A 23,336-nucleotide genomic window follows, 5' to 3' on the forward strand; every position below is an offset into this window, starting at 1 on the left:
GCCTGTGGTGTCCTTAACATTGACTCTGGAACCCATGAAGTCGTATGGCTTCAGGTTAAACATGGGCAAGGCAACCTCCTGCTGATTACCACATACTGTTCTCTCTCAGCTGATGAATTGATGCTCAGTATTGGTAATCAATGACTGGCTTAGCAGCAACACTACTGATCAAGTTGATTGGGTCTTAATGGACATAACTGCTAGACTGGGTCTGTGGCAGATGGTAAGGGAACTATCAAGAGAGAAATGTGTACTTGACCTCATCCTTAAGTCTGCCAGCTGCAGATGAATCTGTCCATGGCAGTCTCAGTAAGAGTGAACACTGCACAGTCCTGGTATTGACGAGGTCACGCCTTCACATTGAGAATATCTTCCATCTATCACTGTGCTAAATGGGACAGACTTTGAACATATAATAACTCAAGACTAGGCATCCATGAGATGCTGTGGGCCCTCAACAGCAGTAGAATCGTACTCCAACACAATCTGTAACCTCGTGACCGGGCATATGCACCACTCAACCATTACCATCAAGCCAGGGGATCAAGCTGGTTCAATGGAAAGTGCAGGAGAGGATGCCAGGAGCAACATTTGGCACACCTAAAAGTGAGGTATCATACTGGTGAAGCCACCAAACTGGACTACTTGCACGCCAAACAGCATAAGCAGGAAGTGACAGACAGAGCTGAACAATCTCACAACCAACAGATCAGATCTAAGCTCTGCAGTCCTGCCACATTCAGTCGTGAATGGAGATGGATAATTCACTGGAGATGGAGGCTCCACAATGATGGAAGAGCCCAGCACATCAGTGCAAAAGATAAGGCTGAAGCTATTGAGGTAATCTTCAGGCAGAAGTGCCAAGTGGATGATCCACCTCAGGCTCCTCCAGTGGTCCCCAACATCTCAGTAACCAGTCTTCAGCCAATTTGATTCACCCCATGTGATGTCAAGAAGAGACAGTGGATACGGCAAAGGCTGCAGGTCCTGACATAATTCCAGCATTTGTACCAAGGTCTTGTGCTCCAGAATATGTTGCTCCCCTAGTCAAGCTGTTCCAGTACAGTTACAATACTGACATCCACCCAACAATTTCCCAAGTATGTCCGCATATAAAAAGCAGGGTAAATCCAACCTGGCCAACAGACCCCATCAGTCTGTTCTTAATCATCAGTAAAATGATAGGTGTCACCAACAGTGCTAACAAGCAGCACTTGTTCAGTGATGCCCAGTTTGGGTTCCACCAGGGCCACTCAGCTCTTGACCTCATTTACAGCCTTGGTTCAAACATGGACAAAAGAGCTGAATTCAAGAGGCGAGGTGAAAGTAACAGCCCATGGTCAATGGTAACACCAAGGACGTTGATAGTGGGGGATTCAGTGAGGGAAGTACCATTGAATGACAAGGGATAATGGTTATATTGTCTTTTATTGGTGATGGTCATAGCCTGGCATTTGTGTGGTGTGAATGTTATTTGCCACTCACCAGCCCAAGCCTGGATATTGTTCAGATCTTGTTGCATTTAAATATGGACTGCTTCAGTGTCTGAAGACTCACGCGTGCTGCTGAATATTGTGCAATCATTGATGAACAGTCCTACTTCTGACCTGATGATGGAGGGAAGGTCATTGGTGAAGCAGTTAAAGATAGTTGGGCCTAGGCCCCTAGTCTGAGCAACTCCTGCAGAGATGTCCAGGAGCTGAGGTGACTGACCTCCAACAACCATGATTACCTTCCTACATGTCAGGTATGACTTCAACCATTGGAGAGATTGTCCCAGATACCCTTTGATTCCATGGCATCAAGGCTGCATTTGACCAAGTGTGGCATCAAGGAGCTCTAGCAAAATTGGCGGCACGGTGGCACAGTGGGGCGGCACGGTGGCACAGTGGTTAGCACTGCTGCCTCACAGCGCCAGGGACCTGGGTTCAATTCCCGCCTCAGGCGACTGACTGTGTGGAGTTTGCACGTTCTCCCCGTGTCTGCGTGGGTTTCCTCCGGGTGCTCCGGTTTCCTCCCACAGTCACAAAGATGTGTGGGTCAGGTGAATTGGCCATGCTAAATTGCCTGTAGTGTTAGGTAAGGGGTATATGTAGGGGTATGGATGGGTTGCGCTTCGGCGGGTCGGTGTGGACTTGTTGGGCCGAAGGGCCTGTTTCCACATTGTAAGTTATCTAATCTAATCTAAGAAGTTATCTAATCTAATCATACCTGACATGTAGGAAGGTAATCATGGTTGTTGGAGGTCAGTCACCTCAGCTCCTGGACATCTCTGCAGGAGTTGCTCAGACTAGGGGCCTAGGCCCAACTATCTTCAACTGCTTCACCAATGACCTTCCCTCCATCATCAGGTCAGAAGTAGGGCTGTTCATCAATGATTGCACAATATTCAGCAGCATGCGTGAGTCTTCAGACACTGAAGCAGTCCATATTTAAATGCAACAAGATCTGAACAATATCCAGGCTTGGGCTGGTGAGTGGCAAATAACATTCACACCACACAAATGCCAGGCTATGACCATCACCAATAAAAGACAATATAACCATTAACCCTTGTCTTTCAATGGTGCTTCCATCACTGAATCCCCCACTATCAACGTCCTTGGTGTTACCATTGACCAGAAACTCAATGGACCCATCGCATAAACACAATGGCTACAAGAGCATGGTCAGCAGCTGGGAATACTACAGCAAGTAGCTCACCTCCTCAATCCCCAAAGCTTGTCCACCATCTACAAGGCACAAGTCAGGAATGTGATGGAATACTCCCCACTTGCCTGGATGTGTGTAGCTACGACAACACTCAAGATGCTAGACACCACCCAGGACAAAAGCAGCCTGCTTGATTTGCACTACATCCACAAGCATCCACTCCCTCCATCACCAATACTCAGTAACAACAGTGTGTATTATCTACAAGATGCACCACAGAAAATCACCAAAGATCCTGAGACAGCACCTTCCAAACCCATGACCATTCCATTTAGAAGGACAAGGGCAGCTGATATATGGGAACACCACTACTTGCAAGTTGCAATCCATGCCATTCACCTGGCTTGGAAATATATCACCATTCCTTTACTGTCACTGGGTCAAATTTCTGGAAATCCCTCCCTAAGGGCATTATGGGCAACTTACAACAGATGGACTGTAGTGGTTCAAGAAGGCAGCTCACCACAACCTTCTCAAGGGCAACTGAGGACGGGCATTAAACGCTGGCTGGCCAGACACACCTACATCCCATGAATGAATTAAAAAATAAAATGACAGGATCAGGACGTGGAGGTTGGTAAAACAAATGGAAGGACAGAATCCGGCTCTCAGGTGATTAGACCATAAGGCTTTAAGATGTAGAGGCAGAATTAGGCCATTCAACTAACTGAGTCTGCTCCATCATTCAATCGTGGCTGATATGCTTCACATCCCCATTTCCTGTATTCTCGCTGTAACTCTTGATCTCCTTACCAACCAAGAACCTGCCTACCTCTGTTTTATATACACTCAGTGACTTGGTCTACACAGCCCTTGTGGCAATGAACACCACAGATGAACCACCCACTGACTGAAGCAATTCTTTCTCACCTCCATTCGAAAGGCTTGTCCCTTCACTCTGAGGCTGTGCCTCAATGTCGAGTTCTAGGAAAATGAGATGCTGCTGTGTAAAAATGAATGAGTGATACTTACCTGTAGTTATTCATCAACTTAACAAAAATGTTGCAAATTCTTTACCAAACTTTACAGATAATATCGAATTACAGGGGATGACTTGGTGGTTAACATTGTTGCCTCACAGCACCAGCGATCCATCTGCAATTCTACTCTCAGGTGACTATCTGTATGGGGTTTGCATATTCTCCCTGTGTCTGTGCAGATTTCCTCCGGGCGCTCCAGTTTCCTGCCCACAGTCCAAAGATGTGCATGTTAGATTGTTTGGTCTTATTAAATTGCCCGAACTGTCCAGGGCTTGTGTACACTAGATGGGAAATACAGGGCTACAGGGAGTGCATGGGATGCTGTTTGGAAACTCACTGTGGACTCAATAGGTCAAATGGTCTGATCAGTTTAGAAAAACATCATTACAAGAACAAAGTGATTTCCTTTAATTCAAGAACTTTTTATTATTTTATCCATATAATTTACAGAATACCTATAAAATAACATTTTTTCTCAGTTTCATAGCATTTCTTCATTTTGATAATATCCATAGAACTTTGGAAGTTTGTCTAACCAATACAAGGCATCCGCTTTTATACATCAGGACCCCTGGTAGGAACTTTGCATCGTTGGACAAACTTCAGAGACATAGTAGTTTGAAACGTATCAAACAGAACAGTATGCTCAATATCTACTGGGTTCAGGTATTAGATGTGATTAATGAATATTTAAATGTGGTGATAGGAATTGTCAAATTTCTTACCATTTGAATATTAGGTTGTCTACAAGATTTGAAGAATATGTGTATTGTTATTCTGTACAGGAGTACTTCAATTCTCTTCATTGTTGGCAAAGAGTCGTTTAGAATACTATTCAATGGAAATGATGTATTGGTGTGAGATTCAGAATGCTTGACCTCCCCCCTCCATGTAAATTATAACTACCATATTGCATTCTATAACACAGTTTATCTACCTGAGTGACACCTTAATAGAACTGGCAGGCTAATATGGTATCAGGTATGCATACTAAAATAAAGGCCTACAATTCTGTAATGCTGCCATCTTTATCCTATATCTATGAAATCTATTGTAAATACTTTAAGAAACTAAAAGGAAATTTCTCATTAAGTAGCTCCAGGTTAGTTGGAAAGTGACGGGACCCAGCTCCCCATCATGTAGGAGAGGAGTAACCAGAATGCATGCTGGTCAAATCACAAATAAGACTGCATGACATGAACATCCAACTCCCTGGACAATTCTTTATTCTCTACTCACAGCTTAAAGAAGGAAGATAGACTTCTGGTGACCAAGAAAAAGTGCTTTAAAAATGTCATAAATCAACCAATGAAGAGTTGAAATTAAATAATTTGAATTCATAGCTGTTTCTACAGTTGGATAAAGAAGCATTGTCTATGGTATAGTTAGAATAAATGGAGCAGAACTGTGCTAATCTGGCAAGAAGACTGGATGCACAGATCACATTTAAGTTATGAAGAAGCTGAACTATTTTGAGAATTTGTGGGTCGCATTTGGGTTTGGTGAGCCACTGACACTGCAAAAGACCAAAGTGTAGCATCCAATCTACCACGGTCAGTACAATGAGCTCATCAGAATCATGCCAAAATCTCAGTCAGTAAGTCTGCTCAGGTCTATCACTTTGTATGTTATATGTTCATGCAGCATTCAATTGCTATACAGAATGAAGTGAAGTGTCGTTCTATGAAATGCAGCCACACTGCAAAACCATTTGAACGACACTTGATGCAGTGGACAGTGAAAAATGCTTTTGTATATCTACCAACCAAACTGTTCAATTATAAATCATTTTGCTGCTGGTGTCTTTTAGTCTGAAACTTGGATGCCAAGTGCTTAAAATCACTTCATTTGTAAAATAGTATTTTTTTTCCAAATGTTCTGTTTAAGCTGCAGTATTATTTGGTATATTGAAATGTCACTGGGACTTAATTGAGTAAAAATGTTCATGCCAATAACTTTACCCTTAAGTAATATAATGACATTGTAATGGTTATATTTCTACTGGCATTTCTAAGTGGTACTAAACACACCAAATTCACACATCAGATTCACTGCATTAAATTACAAGGGAGTGAGACTTCCAAAATATGGATCACTGGCACTTCTGAATCATCAGAACAAAATACTGTCCACATGCAGCTTACAAAAGATAAACTAAAGAGCATACACCAATAACTACTAATTTACACTTCCATCATATATTAACAATAATCATTTAAAAAAGAAATGTTGTCTTTTAGTGCCTTTGCTATGCTCAGCTTCAATGGGATGATGTTGGAAAAGTGCCGTTAATTTATACATGCATGTACAAAAGTATGATCTTGAGTACTGAAATACGGAAGGCGGAAACCAAAGGAAAGCTATAATGAAACAATGTTTTGAATAATTAAATATATACTATTATCTTCAATGCAAGTTGATCAGAATATTCCCATATAAAACCGCTGAAAATTTGGATTTCTAGCAGTCCAGAGGTGCAGAGTGCTGGCTCAGTCCCAGGCTCTATCTTTGTGCTTCCAGGAGCACAGTACATGTCTGTCCACAGTCTAAGCGGTTCAAATTCTCTTATCTGCAGTGAACCATCAAAAAGTCTCCTATCTGTTTTGGCACCATATCCGTATCATATAGCAGGCGACAGCAGTGAGTAAACTAAAAGTGAAAATGTCCAGACTGTTAAAAAAAAACTTTAAAGACAGAATAGTGTCTGTAGAATAAAGACTGTGTTTCAACTATTTGTGGAGTCTCTGGCTGGGAGGCTTTTAATATTAGAATTCAATGTTTTAAAAAAAAACTCTTCAAAAGAATTTTACACCCATTTATGCAAAAAAAAATTATAGACATCCAATGTTTGGGTGCCAGCATGCCCAATTCAAAGCTTCCTGCTCAAGTTTGGCCACATTCAAACAAAAATCATACTCACACATTAGGGCAGGTTTTGTACAGTGCTTGCTTTAGATGGGTATCTATCTGATGGCAGCATTGAGAGTTGGGAGTATTTCCTACAGACTGGGGAGGTTGTGATTGTTTATCTTATCTCACTGCTTGCTCCAGTCATTCACATTTACTGATATACATTTGCACTGCTTGACTCGTTGGATTTTCTTGTGTCTGAAGGGAGGCTGCAGGTCAGGGCAGTTCAGTTTGACAGTCAGGGTAGTAAATTTTTGTGGTTTACAGAAGGCGCAGGACTGGAAGGACTCCTGATCCCTTTTAACATGCCTGGGGATGTAGAAGGAGTTGCACTGTCCGTAGCAGAATCTGTTGATGACAGTCCGGCTCACACAGCCATCCTCATTAATGGTCTGCCTAAGGGGCTGGGTTTTGCACCAATCACTCTTCAAGTACTTTCTTTCCGTTACCACCAGTGCCTCTTGACTGGAAGCTAGAACGTCTTGCCTCCGATGTGTGCGTTTCTCTGAGCTGTTAGTATTTCCCTTATAAAGAGGTGGGATGGCTCCGGGAGGACGATTTTTCTTCATCTCCACTGCTACCATCAACATCCCCATCAAGAACAGAAGGATGACAGTTTTTTGATACATCCTACAGAAAAAAAAACAAGTCAACAGTGAAGTAAAATTCAACATCATTTTGCTATCCTTTGATGAAAAGAATGTATTATTTTTTCCTAATTTAATACACAATATAACTATTCCATTCTTCCAGTTATGGAGTTTTAGATTAGATTACCTACAGTTTGGAAACAGACCCTTTGGCCCAACAAGTCCACACTGACCCTCCGAAGAGTAACCCACCCAGACCTCTTTTCCTCTGATGAATGCACCTAACACTATGGGCAATTTAACATGGCCAGCACATCTTTGTGACTGTGGGAGGAAACTGGAGTACCTGGAGGAAACCCACTCAGACACAGGGAGAATGTGCAAACTCCCCAAAAACAGTCATCCGAGGCTGGAATTGAACCTGGGACCCTGGTGCTGTGAGGCAGCAGTGCTAACCACTGAGCCGCCATCCCCCCCCCCACATCATTTCTGAGATCACAAACACGCACATTTTGTTCATAATGCGATTCCTATTTCAATTCTTAGATGCATTGTAAGCTTTTTAGCCTTCATGGTATTTTCGTGTTTAATACACTTTTTCTTTTTAGTCAATGGCCACACACTCCCGTAATTTCACCTCACCATTGGCAGCTGTGCCTCACTCTAAGCCTATCTAGGCTCTAAGCTTGAAATTACTCTCCCCCCAGACTCTTTGCCCAACCATCTCCTTTCCTGCCTTCAGATGCTGTTTTTAAACTTAGCTGTTTGGCTAATCATTTGGTCATCTATCCTAATGTCTCTGCCTTCAGTTTTGTGCTAATGTTGGTCTGACTGCACTCCTGTGAAGTGGTTTGGAGTGTTACGTGTGCTATCTAAATGCAGAATGTTTGTAGTTAGCAGATTAGCTCTTGGAACCTTCCCGGTGCTCTGCAGCTTTGTTTACCATGAATCCCATCTTATTCTTTTCTCTTTTTTCTTCCTTCCCAAGATGAAAAGGACTTTGCTTTCTTCCCACCGTACCACATTATGCAGAATAGATCATGTGGATAATTGTTGGCATGAATTCATAAGGCTACCATGCTGATTTGTTGTTCACAATTTGTGAATCTATTGTTTTTTTCGTAGTTTCAGACCATAAAAGAAATTAGCATCAGGAATGCTGTAGCTGAATTGCTTCATTACAACCAGGAGATGGCATATTTGAGTGCAAAACTTTACTTAGGATATATCACTCAATTGATAGTTTATTAACTCATGGACACTCCACTAGATGGAGCACTGGACAGAGATGGCATTTCCCTTGGAGGGAAAGCTGACATTGTTCCCATGGTTCCATTTAGTATCTACCTTTGACTGATACAGTAATGCAGCAATGTTAATTAGTTTCCCGGAGAGATCTGCCCTTCAAGTGAAAAGGTCATGGAAAAATTAGATGATACAGAGTAGCTGTAAAATGTTTATATTTTTGTAATTGTCTCTGTTGCATGTGTAAATCAGTCTACACTTTTGCAAGACGTAGATTTTAGCTACAGAGGCCTAGAATCAATATTCTGGTTCATCTACAACTGATCGTGTATCTTGAAAGGACCAAAACTCACATGATGAAATCCATGCTGGGAAGCACATTGGTAATTTGATGAACAGTATTTATGATAGTTATTATAGATATTTCTTTAGAAGCATAGGGAAGAGGACCAGGATGTGGTTCCATCTTAGCCTAGACCGAAATCAATGATGTGTAACATAGACATGTGACCTGAACCTGCTTAATTCCCACCAAGGTTAAAATCAGGGCTTTGAGTTTGTGCTTCAATTCAAAATGTGTTGACTGTGAAAGCAGAAATTAATGCATTTTAATATAAATGAGTGCAAAAGTTCAGTAAGTGTCTGGGTTAAGAGACTGTGAGCCACCAAACTCTGAGAACAGATTTGAAAAGTCATTTATCTAATGATTACACAGAATATTTTGGTTGGAATACTCTTAGACTTTTAAGCTCACCATCCCTTATCCCAGAGCAACCCTTTTTGGAATCCTAGTAGCAATCCTATTGTAGATGCTCTCCCAAGCCACTGCATTTACTTAACTGTTCACTAACAAAACCTTAATAACAGCAGTAAAAGCCAGCCAAACTACAGTCTATTGGTGGCTCCATGCAACGTACGCACAGAAAGGTCTGGTTGTGGAGAGAGAATTGTGTCATCCACTGCTCGGTAAGCAGAATGTTAATAAAAATCCATCATGCAAAGCTTTGTTTCCATTTATGGATTGCAATGATAACTTCATGTCAATTGCAACAGAGAGTGGTCTAATAACACTTGTCAAAATTTCCACTAATTACAAATTGTCAAAGTAGAACTTCAGTCATAATTTATTCTCTGTGATGATGCAACAACTCTTATATAACATCAGTAACTGTAGTGCACAGAACAGAAGTAGGATTTGAAGTGCACTCTGTTTATGCAATGTACGCTTAAAACTAGACATTCTAGGCATAAAAGAATTGTTTCTGTTGGTTGGGGTATCAAAAACAGACAGACACCATTTCTGGATATAGAGCCAATCACTCAGGACAGATGTGAGGAAAAATTACTTCACTCAATGGATTGTAAATGTTTGGAATTCTCTACACCAGTGTATTGTAAATTCTCGATCACTGGATGCATTACAGGCTGGGATAGAGAGGTCTTTGGTCTCTCAAAGAACCAAGGAATGTGGAGAGCAGGTAGGGAAGTGGAGCTAAAACCAAGGATTTGCCATGATCGTATTGAATGACTAAGCAAGTCAATGGATGAGATGGATATTTTATACATACTCATATTCTTGACACAGGGAAACAAACTATTCTATTGGATAAAAGGATCCAATTGATTCAAATGAGTATGTCATAGTCATGTGGATGAACCATATCTAAGAACTAAAGACCATATCATATAGGAAATATGTCCAGTGTAATAAGGAGCATATATTTTGTCTGTCTAATACAAGTTTTTAATTATAAACTAGTGAAGCTTTTCTTTCAGTTTATCCAATAGTACCCATGATCTTCAGTCGTAAAACAATGCATAGTAGAAGACATGATATTTTAGTTTAAAGTAAGGCCAATGAAAATTCCGAGAAGAATTATTTAAGGTGAGGTGCATGTTGCAATGTTGTGTTGGGATCGACAGTACACAGTCTTTCAAATTTGGACATTGTCCAAACTCAACAACAAGGTTGGACTCCTCTTTTAATTAAATCATTAAGGCTGTTAATTATATGATTCAATAACTGTTTTAATATTTTTGTTGATTAAAAATGTACTAAGGTATGTTCTGACCATTTTATCTTTGTGGCTTGATAACCTTTTTTTTTAAAGCTAGTCTGTGCACCTGTGCACAAAGGAGCTGAGGATACAGGGTTAGAACCATAATTGTTCTACATGATAAGTTTCCTGTCACAGATAATGCTGTTGTGAGAAAGTGACAAGAGAACACAGGACAATACCCAAAGCGACGGGTGCAAGTCTGCCCTTATGTGTAGTCAAGTCACCCAATATGGACAACAATGACAGGGAGTGCAGTTTTCCGATTACATTCTCAATCAGGGTCCAATGTGTGTTTCACAGGTATAAGAACCAAAAGTTTTTATAGTTTGTTCAATGGTTCATGCTCATAGGTGGCACTATCAATATGGAGTTTGATTTCAGTATCTGATTCCAAAGGTTGTGAATGATGAGCAGATTCTCATTAAGTACAATATTTAAACAGTGATGATGTTCAGTTAAACCATAGAACCAGTTCCACTAAGATTATATATTGTTGCTTTTCATGGGTGAACCTTATCAATCCATTTTATAATGAACTGAAGAGATTTTCGCAAATTTTCATTGTGCTGCTAACATGGCACCTTACATTTCCAGTGCAGCTGTTTTCCTGAATCATCAGTTTATCTAGAAGTATTTGAACCCAGATATGTTCCACAATATTAGTAACTTCACTTGGTTTAGTTTTGGTGAATATGTGAACTCTTGAACTTAGCTTCAAAAACCTGATAAAAATCAATTGTGCACCTATTTCCCTTCACTTCTTGTTTGCCCCTAACCGTTTCTTTCTGCAAGACATTCAGAGATGTTACTCCATGAATGGATTGCCAAATAAATGTGCGTTTCCACTGATGTGACCCCTTCCACCCCACTGGCTATCAGATAATTTAGACTTGTTTCTATCCTTCCCTTATCATTTGTCTTTGTAAGTTACATTAATTAACAGTTACTAACAGGGCCAGACTCAAAGTGCTATTTAATATTAGTACTCTGGACAGCAAATATGTATATTGAGAGCAGATTCTTACTGAATACACATTGGATTCTGAAAAATCTCTGTCAGAGGTTACAGTTGAATTTCTGACAATCTTACTATCCTCCTAGCAGCTTCGAGGGTCAAACCTTTTACTTTCACTTCTGATTGTATATATCATTAATAATGTATCTTTTCCATGTCAAAATATATTTATTTTTAGAATCTGTAGGGAGTAAAACAGAGTTAATATTTCAAGTTCAATATAACTTCTTCAGAGATGAGTCATATTGGACTTAAAATGTTAACTCTGTTTTTCTTTCTCCATAGATGCTTCAAAACCAACTGAGTTTCTCCTGCACATTGTTTTTATTTCAGGTCTCCAGGATCCACAGTACTTTGTTTTCATTTGTAAATGTACTTAAAATATAAAATAATATTTATTATAAATAAAATGTAGAACATTTGATTACAGGTTTATTTCCACCTTTGGTTGGATTAAATACTAATTCATTTTAAATTACTTGGACAACATTTCGTTATTCGCAGATTCTCTGTTTGAATATGTGTGCATGGGTGTTTGTCTGCACATCATGTGTGTGTATGTGTTTGCACATACAGCCTACTCATGGTAATTTGTATATTGTATATTTGTATTTTGGACTTCTGTGTGTGTGAGGTTGCTAGTGTTTGAATCACGCATCATGCTGTAGCCTTCCTCTCTCCTGCTTTCATCCGGTTGGTTATGATCTTCGGCCAAGGACTCCATTAGGCTCGAGTGATTTATTAATGTCTAATGTAAAAGGCGTTCCACATAATTCACAATCACACTACAAAATTGACCCTAATCCTGCTGGATTTATGACATATTTGTGTAAGATTTGCACTTTGAGTTGATCCCAGATAATTTATTACAGACTTTTGAGTTTCAGCTGGCACTCTTCATATTGACATTGTTCCAAATGGGACTGACATTTGCACCTATGAAACTACACTGTCTGACCTTAACTCTGAGGGACCCCTGTCAGAGGGTGTTGTGCACGGTAACCGCAGCTCAATCTGAGAATACCTGAGAAATAGGTCTGTAAGAAAACCTTTTCTTCACAGTTCTCTCTACTTTCTGATTATTAGTGCAGCTCGTATATACAACCATCAACCGTACATTATGCAGAGTTCAGAAACATGAAATAAACATTGAAAATGCTGGAGAAACTCAGCAGGTCTGACAGCATCTGTGCTGTGAGAAACAAGAGTTAACATTTCGAGTCAAGGAGGAACTTCATCAGAACCCTAGAATTTAAGCTCACTTAGACACCATGGGTTCCACCATTTGAGTTACTGAGTAACTTGCAAAGTATTTTTAATCAACCTGTTTGGGCATGTTATGACACACCTCTGGTGCAGCTGGGACTTAAAACTCTAGAAATCAACTACTGCAACACAAGAGCCTTTTAATCAATGTGGTGTCAACTTGAGAAGAACAATTAAGCCCCTTTGATAAGCCTTGTGCAGTCCATTAATCACCATAAATGTAAGCATAATGCTACTGAGCAGGTTCATGTATGCAGGGGCATGAAACTGGCATTGTAACTCAGGGCCAGGTCTTGACCACACTGAAATAACATTGGCGGTTTCACACAACTTTGAATTTTGAAAGCTTGGTGCAGCACACTACGAACCCAGGTAAAATTGCCAGATAATCAAAAGAGCCTCTTAGTTGTTATGTAAAGTATTACAAAAAGCTGAATGTTGCAGTCCAGGGTCTCATAAAATTGGAAGAATATCTCACGCCTTAGTGGAAATAATTAATTATTAAGTTACTATTCCATGGAGTATTGGGATATTAAGTGTGTGTCTTGTCTTGACTTTTAAAATCTTCACACAGAAATTTGAGTTTTGGGCTTGCAGGTCAGCTAGACAAAAATAGAATTCCAGTTACGTCACAAATTCCTCATATGGCCACATACTAACAGGTGACAATGGAGCACTTCACATACATATAAGAGATCAACGATCTGTAAATCATGTTACAGCAGTTCAGGAATTCTTTGCAACACTGTACTGATGTGCCCAGCAATTATGGATCTGGGTAAGAACATAATGTTACCCCCCTATAAACTTCTGTCTATCTAATGTTTGCAAGTAGGAGAAAGTGAGAACTGAAGATGCTGGAGATCAGAGCTGAAAAATGTGTTGCTGGAAAAGCGCTGCAGGTCAGGCAGCATCTTCGATTCTCCTGCTCCTTAGATGTTGCCTGACCTGCTGCACTTTTCCAGCAACACATTTTTCAGCTCTAATGTTTGCAAGTATCCTGCATGCAATGAAGACTTGGGACTGTTTTGCAACTGGACTACTCTGATTGAAGCTTTAGTTTGACGGCATCTGTGTTAATCCTTCTGCATTTGGTAATGTGAATGTATCACCTGTAGTCAGATCATAATAATTTTGGTTCAACCTTCCCTAAGTATGATAGTTGCTTTTACCACTAATTGACTATGTGACCTGGGTCATTTGGTTCATATGATAACTTCAGAGCTCTTAAGAATCTTCCCCCAATAACTCTGGAACACCTGCTTGCAAAACTATAAATCACCTGGTTATTGACCACAACAATTGAGCTTGGGGTAAAGTGATCTTCTCCAAAATGAGGAGGGTGGTTGTCCATGAATGATGGAGGGGCACAATTCACTTAATAAGTTTCAAAAGGAGTATGTTACCATAATGATAATGAATGCGGTGCTGTGTTAAACATAGTTAGATTTTAGAGCTTGTGTTTATCTTACCAGTTGCAAAATTGGTTATTTAGCTCATGAAACAGTCATGAAAGCTGTCAGATTGTTCTAAGTGCCTCAATGATTTGTTGACATCCTTCAGGGAATAGAACATTTTTGAATTAGCACACTTGAGCCTCCAGTCTGCAAGGTGATCAACTCTTAATCCTACAAAGTGTACCAGACAGTAACATTCAAGACCAATTATACCTTAATGCAACCAGCCATGACAGAGTGACCCACATCCAAGGACAGATTTACAGCCACATCTACATAGCACTTGGCTAGACTTTTAGATGAATTTTAATAAGAAAATATCCAGGAGCCATTCTCGTCCTACAAAAATACAAAGATAGTGAAAAGGAAGAACTGCGATCCAAATTTAATGGAAAGACACAACTGACATTTCTCAACTTCATGTTGCCCCTAGGCAACATCATCTGAAAAGATAACATCTCTTTATACAGGCACACCCAGTTTTCACTTACTGACACCTTCATTGATCTCTCTATGCCTGCCTCATATGAGACTGCTTGACTGTTGTTCAGCACATGATGACCAAAGTTGTCCTCCAAATAAATATTGGGAAGAGTGAAGGCATTGTCTTTAATCTTCAAAACAAACTCCCCTCTCTCTACTGGGTCTATCCCTTTCTTTCTCTCATTCTGAACCAATATTTTTACAACCTCGGTGGCATATTTGGCTATGCACATATCTGTGCAGTTGCTAAGCCAACCTATTTCCACATCTGTAAAACTGCCTGATTTCACCATATCCACAATCCTCTCCTACATGACACCCTCCTTCATGGTCTATATTGCTTACAGAGCCTTCTGCGATGTCTATATAGAATAGAATCCCTACAGAGTGGAAACAGGCCCTTCAGCCCTATAAGTTCACACTGACCCTCCAAACAGTATCGCACCCAAACCCGGACACCATTACTTTACATTTACCCCTAACCTACGCATCCCTATGGGCAATTTAGCATGACCAATTCACCTAGCCTGCACATCTTTGGATTGTGGGAGTATGCTGCCATACTTTAATTGTGGTTTCTTGAGTATCCCTGATGTTAATCATTCTGCTGTCCCTTTGGCTGTCTAAGTCGTAAGTTCTGGAATTTCTTCATTAAGCATCTTTACCTTGTTTTCCTCTTTTAAGACACTCCTTGAAACCCATCTTATTGATCAAATGTTTGGTCTTCTGTCTTAATGTCTGTTACAAGGCTTGTCGTCATATGTTTGTTTTGTTTTTAAATTAACCTTAACATAGGTGTTAATACACACCCCTGGAGCAGGTGGGACTTGAACCAAGACCTCCTGACTCAGAGGTAGAGACACTACCACTGCACCATAACAAAGCTCCATTAAGCACTTTAGCATGTCTTACAACTGTTTACTGTATAATTATACTATATGTCATTGTACACCTGCTTGATAGTAACTAAATTTACATGTAGTGCTGCAGCTACCGAAATTCAAAAAGTGTGGTGCTGGAAAAGAACAGCAGATCAGGCAGCATCCGAGGAGCAGTACAGTTGACATTTCAGGCATAAGTCCTTCATCATTCCTTTTCCAGCGCCACATTTTTTGACTCTAATCTCCAGCATCTGCAGTCCTCACTTCCTCCTGCATCTACCAAAGCCAATTATAAAATTCTCAACTCCAAGACATTTAACTCATTTCCATCTTGTCACACATAGGAATGGCTTCACGATAGCTTTGAGATATGTTTCATTTTTATTTGATCAAACATTTCACTCAGAGGTTTTCATGTTAGCTACTCTGTGCCTCGCAATAGATCCCAATATAAAAATCTCACATAGTTCAGGCTAACAGTATGTCATATGTAATATCAAGTTTCTCATGTTAGAAATTTAGACCATCTATTAACTTTTTCACTTGAATAGTTGTGTTTCTGCCTCTTGCAAGCTTTGTAAGCAGTGAGCTGCAAACTATTCACTGCATCCCAGTATTTCTAAGGTTTAATGTGATTCATTTTATATATCACAGCTTCATTAATTTTAAATTGTAATTTCCTTGGTTAACAGTTATAAAGCTGTTTTAGGAAATGCACTGAAGAAGATACAGAGATGAGTCATGTTATGGAAGTAAGTAGTATTTCTAATGGAGATGATATCAAGTGATGGTTTAACAGGTTGTTGAGATGATGAACAATGGGTCTCAGCCTAAAATAATCTCCGAAGAGAGTGGGGACATGGAATTAATTGCACTCACTCAGGTTTGGAAGTGTGCAGTGGGAAAGGGTGTCAAGTTGAAGATAATGATATCAGTCACCTTAATAATAAAAACTTAGGAAAATTGCAGCTGGTGAAAACTGAACATGGGACATAAATCTGACGATCTGCAGATCGTGAGCAGAGTTAGAGTGACGGTGGGGTTAGGGTGTGGTAATCTTAAACTGGAGGTTGACTGCATGTCTGTGATGTTTTCCCATGCAGCATGTAGGAGGAGGGAAAGGGTGAAGAACAGGTCCCCCAAGGAGGAGAGGAACACCGCCAGTTGTGACTACCATTACAGCAATAAGAGAAGAATTAAACTGTCAGTACCAACTGCAAAAGCTGGGGGGAGCAAACATTCAACTAGTCAATTGTTTCTGTTTGTGGAAAAGCGACATGTTCACTGCATCATTTTTTTTTAATGCTGTGTTAATTAGTTCTCTGGCGTTGGACAATGTATCTATAAACAATGCATAAGCCACATATGGAAACATTGGCTGTGTGTTCTTAAACTGTTTCAGATGTAATTTAGGCAAAGAAACTGCCATCCTTACCTGGTCTGACCTACATGTGACTTCTGTCCCACAGCAATGTGGTTGACCCTCAGCTGGCATCTGGGCAATCAGGGATGGATACTAAATGTTGGTTTAGCCAGCGAAACCCTCACCCCATGAATGAATAAAAGAAATTCTCTGTCAATGAATGGTGCATCAACATTAACCTGTCTTTATATCAATGGGAGGCAAGAAATTGGGTTGGACGAGGAGGCGAGGGTCAGTCCCTTACTAAGCAGCAGAGTAATGGAGCTGGAGGTCTTGTGGTGCATGTGGTCGCCATTGAGTCATAGAGATGTACCACAGGGAAACAGATGCTTTGGTCTAACTCATCCATGCCAAACTGATATCCTAAATTAATCTACTCCCATTTGCCAGCACTTGGCCCATGCCCCTCTATTCTTATTTGTATACTCATCCAGATGCCTTTTAAAAGATGTACCAGCCTCCACCACTTCTTCTGGCAGCTCATTCCATACACGTGTGTGAAAACGTTGCCTCTTAGGTCCCTTTTAAATCTTTTCCCTCTCATTTTAAATCTATGCCCTCTAGTTCTGGACTCCCCCATTCCAGGGAAAATACCTTGTCTATTTACCCTATCCATGCCCCTCATGATTTTTATTAACCTCAGCTTCCGGTGGTCCAGGGAAAACAGCCCCCCAGTCTAATCAGCCTCTCCCTATACCTAAAGCCCTCCAACCCTGGCAACCGCCTTGTAAATCTTTTCTGAACCCTTTCAAGTTTCACAATATCCTTCAGGGATTCAGCCAGTGTCCAATAGCTCTTCAATGGGACTGTGCCTGGAGCTGGATCTGAAATCCACACAGGGCTGGCTGTCTCTTGAACCCTTAAAAGAATCCAATTAAAATTCAGCCAACCCTGAATCTGGGAAAATATCCACCCTCATCCATCTAGACTGGAAAGAATGTGGATAGGGGCGGATGTTTTCAAAAATGTGACACCTAGAATAGAATCCGTTAATGTGGCCATTCAGCCCATCGAGCCTGCACCATCCACTGAAGAGTTTCCAGCATAGATACAGCCCCTCACCCTATCTTCATATTTATGGCGAACCCTCCTAAACTGTATAGCTGAGTCAAAAATGGACATTGGTGGATAAGTCTGTGGAGAGAAATCAGAACAAACGTTTCTGAGTGGAGTGACCCTACCTCAGAAAGTTTTGTCTGTGGTTTAGAGCATCCGCCGTTCTTCCCGTTTTAGCCAGTATAGCTTTTGCACTGTGGGAGAAAACCACATAGAGTCACCGGAGGGTGGAATCGCCCCGCGTCCCTGGCGCTGTAAAGCAGCAGCACGGACCACTGAACCAACTGAATGCGCCCTAATCATTCCTGGGGTTCGCCAGAGATGATGCTGAGAGAGAGATTCGCCATGATGATCAGAAGCTGCATTATTGTAAGGTGTTTTGAGAGGGGGGTGACATTCAAGGTCAGCGTGGATCGCCCTTGCACCCATCCTCTAGGTTGTGATATTTCAGCGCTGCTCCTAAACTCCCAGGAATGACACATCGGAGGGATCGTCCTCATCTGTCTCATTGAGAAGCCAGGAAACAAGGGCAATTCTTAAAGCGAGGTTTATAAATAATATATATATAATGTGTGTGTGAGTGTGGGGAGGGGGGAGCTGATTCAATACCCTTGTAGAATAGAATAGAATCCCTACAGTATGGAAACAGGCCCTTCGGCCCAACAAGTCGACTCCAAAGAGTAACCCATCCAGACTCATTCCCTTATCCTTTTGCTCCTGGCGACTGCATCTAACCTACACGTCCCTGAACAACCACGGGCAATTCAGTGTGGCCAGTTCACCCTAACCTTGCACATCTTTGGATGTGAACTCGATACGTCAGCCTGTTGTTGGCACCAATCTAGTGAAGAGCGGGAGACGACAGACTGGAGCCCTGCTCTCGGTACCAGCAGTTTACTGAGGCAAAACAGAACTGACAACACATCTGTTACCTAGGAGACCCGAGCAACATCGTGAGGTCTCTTCACACTCACTCGGAAAACGCTCGATGGATGAGATTAAAACACGAGATTCTGTGGTGAGTGCGGTTTTCAGACTTGGCCCGCTCTCTTGCACTGGTTAAATTAGAATCAAGTTAAAGCTATTGGCTCGAGAGTCAATGTTTCAACCTTTCAGTAAACTCGCTTGCGATTTATTGAAACAGCCTGAGTGTGATTCTGGGATTGTCTTCCCGCCAACATCCCACCGTGGCTCTTTTATTTTCCGGCAGATATTCCTTTGTCCAAAGCAGCGCTCGCTGACTTTATTCCTTCTGTTCGCTCCCTCAGTTCTCGGTTGGCAGGACTGAGGGAAGAACGCGGGCTGCGAGCACTGCTATTTCTCCTGGGATAAAAGCAAGAGACGGCTGATGCCGGGAATCCGCGAGAAACACGGAAAACGCTGCAGAAACGTGAGCGGGGAACAGAATCAACGTTTCGAGAACTCAATAAAGGGTAGAAGTTCGGTTCGAAACGTTAACTGTTTCTCTCGCCACAGATGCTGACCGACCCTGCTCAGTTTCTCCAACGTTCTCTGTCCTCGCTACAACGTTAATCCCGGGCTCCTGGATGGTACATTAGTGGGGGCCAAAATTTTAAAGACGTGCATTTGTATAGCAGCCTTTACCTGCAACCTGAAAGTGGTGCGGCCAATGGATTTTTTTTTGAGGTGGAAATGTGAGGGATAACCACAGCCAAGTTGCAATAAAAAGGTGATAATAAGTTAACAAACTGTTTTTGTTTCGTGGTACTGATTGGTGGATAATTTCTCCAAATTCTTCAATATAGCGTCGTAGGATCTTTAGCCTGATGGTGGTAGACATTCTGTTTTAAAATCTTATCCAAAAGGTGGCATTTCGGACATCTCAGCGCGCCCCTAATATGTTTCGCTAAGTCTTTAGCGCTCAAGCGCTGGAAGTGGTACTTGAACCCAGAGCCGTCTGTTTCCAGAACCTTTACTGATCCCTTTAAGCCTAGGCATTAGTTCAAGATGCTCTAGGTCAGTGAACTTGGCACTTATATTGGAGACCAAGGCTGGTGTGCGGAGAGGCTTAAATTTAGTTGGGAATTCATAAAATCTCTACACTGTGGAAACAGGCCCTTCGGCCCATTGAATCCACACCGCCCCTCCGAAGACCACCCCACCCAGGCCCATCCTATCCCTGTCACCCTGCATTTCCCATGGCTATAGACAATAGACAATAGGTGCAGGAGTAGGCCATTCTGCCCTTCGAGCCTGCACCACCATTCAATATGATCATGGCTGATCATTCTCAATCAGTACCCTGTTCCTGCCTTATCTCCGTAACCCTTGATTCCACTATCCTTGAGAGCTCTATCCAACTCTTTCTTAAATGATTCCAGAGACTGGGCCTCCACTGCCCTCTGGGGCAGAGCATTCCACACAGCCACCACTCTCTGGGTGGAGAAGTTTCTCCTCATCTCTGTCCTAAATGGTCTACCCCGTATTTTTAAGCTGCGTCCTCTGGTTCGGCACTCTCCCATCAGCGGAAACATGTTTCCTGCCTCCAGAGTGTCCAATCCTTTAATAATCTTATATGTCTCAATCAGATCCCCTCTCACTCTTCTAAACTCAAGGGTATACAAGTCCACCTAGCCTGCACATTCCGCAACAGTGTGGACAATTTAGCCTGGCCAATCCACCTAACCGGCACCTCTGTGCATTGTGGGAGCATACCGGAGCACCCAGAGGAAACCGACGCAGACACAGGGAGAATGTGCAAACTCCACACAGTCACCTGGTGGTTTGCCAGCAGTGAGAGAGAGCATATATTGGAAAAGAGGAATTGATCAAAAATAAAGTGTTAGAGCAAGCAGATTGGAAAAGGAGTAATCCCTCGCCCATTTGTCCTTATCACATCTGGTCATTTATTTGGAGCTTACTTTCTTATGGCATAGTTTTCGCGGTGGACGGGCAGAGATTCAGTTTGAAGGTTGGCGGAGATTATGGCCGAACCCCTGTGCGTAATGATCTCCATTTCTCAATGAAATGAGGGTATGTGAAGGGCGGCCGGGTACTTTCTCCAGGTGTGTGTGTGTCTGTATGTGCCTGCGAGGGTGTGTAGGTGTGTATCCGTATGTGTTTGTGTGCCAGCCTGTGTCTGTGTGTGCCAGCCTGTGTCTGTGTGTGCCAGTCTGTGTGCTTGCGTGGCTGTGTGTGTGTGCCTGTCTATGTCTGTGTCTCTACCTGCCCGTGTCTGTGTGTCTACTTGCGTTTGCGTGTGTGTCTGTCTGTGCATGCCTGTGTCTGTGTGCGTCTGTGTCTATGTGTATGTGTGTGTGCTTGTATGTGCCCGTGTGTGTGTGTGTGTGCCGTGCCTCATTCTCGTCACAAACCGAATTTGGTTCCCACTGGTTCATTCGGCGCTTCCTTTTTAACATTGCAAACCGAGCGACATCATTCGCGTTCCCTAACGTCGCTGACAAACGGGGTAAGAAATGCATCATCTGTAAAAGATGCAGCGAGCGATAAAATAAAGAACAAAAACCTTGTCTATTCCCGTGGAAACTGATTAAATTCCATGACTGTCCCTGTGGAATGTCACGCGGATTGACAAACCGTGTCCTTCAGCATTTCCTCCAACCAACTGAAGTTAACCAGCGCACCCCCACTCCGTCTGACACCTGGCTACCCCGTTGTAAAACACACACACACAATAATACTGTGTCCATTTTAGACTGAGGTCCATATCACTGAGTGATCCCACTTCAGGTGAATATGATGCCATTGGGAAGATTCTGCATACATTGAACCGTGTGTGTGTGCCAGGGGAATGAAAATTCAGCGATGCTTTAACTTTCCAACACTGACATCTCCACATCATTCAGATTATCATCGGTTAATGGTTATGATCCATCTCGAGTGTTGCATGAATTGGAGTTAATGCAAAAAGGAACGTACACCAAAGTTTCTTGTCTAAACATCATGCTATTCAACTGAATAGTCTGCAACGTTAATCAATGGTTAGGATCAGACCCGTGATTACATCGTGTTATATGGTTAAAGCCTTTGGTATTAGCTTCTGTCCACCTTTGGGATGGTGCTTACCTGCAAAGCAGAGGGGCCGAGCCGCCGCAGCGTTGCTGCCTACCGCCCGGGGAGTCGATCTGAGGCGAGGGGTTGTCAGGAGTGAGCTGCCCTGGTGTCTGGGAGGGTTGTGTCCCATACACACACTGAGAGGAGCTGCAGGAGAGTTTCAGACTGCTCGCGTTGTGCAGTCAGCGCCGTTCAGTCTCACTTCTGACTGATCAGAGACTCTGCATGTGGATGTTATCAGAGTGTGGGGCTCGGATTGGCTGTGATCAAACACTCAAAGCCAAAAAAACAAATCATCACTCCTCTGACTAATATTACACAAGCGACAGCCCACGGTGCTGCGGAGGGGAACTCCTTCACCCCGTCCGCAGGGTACACCAGCTCATCAGGCAAGAATCTCCACATTGGCACACAGTCAGAACGCGCCAGCATGGGACCGACACTCAGAATGCCACCAACATCACCAATAAAATCTAATCTCACCAAGCTTTTACACTGCCAGCACTCACAGTGACACAGAATAAGAGTCAGACTCTTACTGTTGATTGGAGGCACGGACTTACAATTTTTGCAAGTCCTCAGAAAACTCAAATCTCTAAAATGAAACGACAATCACTTATTTATCAATGTTACTCAGCTCTGGCACGCCCTCTCTTTAGGCAAACTCAAGTAAGACACATAGTTTGAACTACTGTAGTTACTTCGTTAGCGAAACGGGACGTGCTTCTCTGATTCACCCCCACCCCAGTGTAATGACGGAAAAAATTGCCTTATTTTCAACTTTTAATATCGATATCGAGTTATGCAGTTGACCCAAATAGTGCCTGGGCTCTGCTTCCATCGCAAAAGCGGCCCCCGTCCATGCGCAATTTATAATAAGGTGCAGGGACAAATGCAGCCTTATCTCTTCCATCGAATCAACACGGACTTGGGTAGGAGAGTTGCGTCGGCCCGAACGGCCTGCCTGGGGTGTCGCTGTTGCCAAAGTGGCACAGGGGCTCAGAAAGTGCCCTGAGACTCGGCTGGAACCCAAGGTCTCAACTCACGAGCGAGCAGCCAGCTCACCCGATCAGCTCCGCACACTTTCCTCCAGCAATTAATATTCTGTGAAACGTATCTGGAGGGAGCAGCCACATCTCTGGGTTCAAATGGGTGCATGTTTACAATTAACTGTACTTCAATATAAATCACGCGGACGCTGAGACATTTCTCGCCCATCAGGG

The 23,336-nt window shown here is 42.2% G+C and overlaps 1 protein-coding gene across 1 annotated transcript; it reads right to left on the reverse strand.

Annotated features, from left to right (window-relative positions):
• Positions 1-4,093: 4,093 nt before the first annotated feature.
• grem2b (gremlin 2, DAN family BMP antagonist b) lies at positions 4,094-22,350 on the reverse strand. The gene is made up of 2 exons (XM_060831351.1): positions 22,126-22,350; positions 4,094-7,232 (listed from the first exon to the last, which is right to left on the reverse strand). The coding sequence occupies exon 2, from the start codon at positions 7,229-7,231 to the stop codon at positions 6,728-6,730; it is 504 nt and encodes a 167-aa protein (XP_060687334.1). The 5' UTR covers position 7,232; positions 22,126-22,350; the 3' UTR covers positions 4,094-6,727.
• Between the last annotated feature and the right edge of the window lie 986 nt (positions 22,351-23,336).

The sequence above is a fragment of the Hemiscyllium ocellatum genome, chromosome 10 (assembly GCF_020745735.1).
Source record: "Hemiscyllium ocellatum isolate sHemOce1 chromosome 10, sHemOce1.pat.X.cur, whole genome shotgun sequence".
Lineage (NCBI taxonomy): Eukaryota > Metazoa > Chordata > Chondrichthyes > Orectolobiformes > Hemiscylliidae > Hemiscyllium > Hemiscyllium ocellatum.

Coding starts and splice junctions, on each gene's coding strand:
- grem2b (XM_060831351.1), bottom strand. CDS start 7,231: ATGTATCAAAAAACTGTCATCCTTCTGTTCTTGATGGGGATGTTGATG.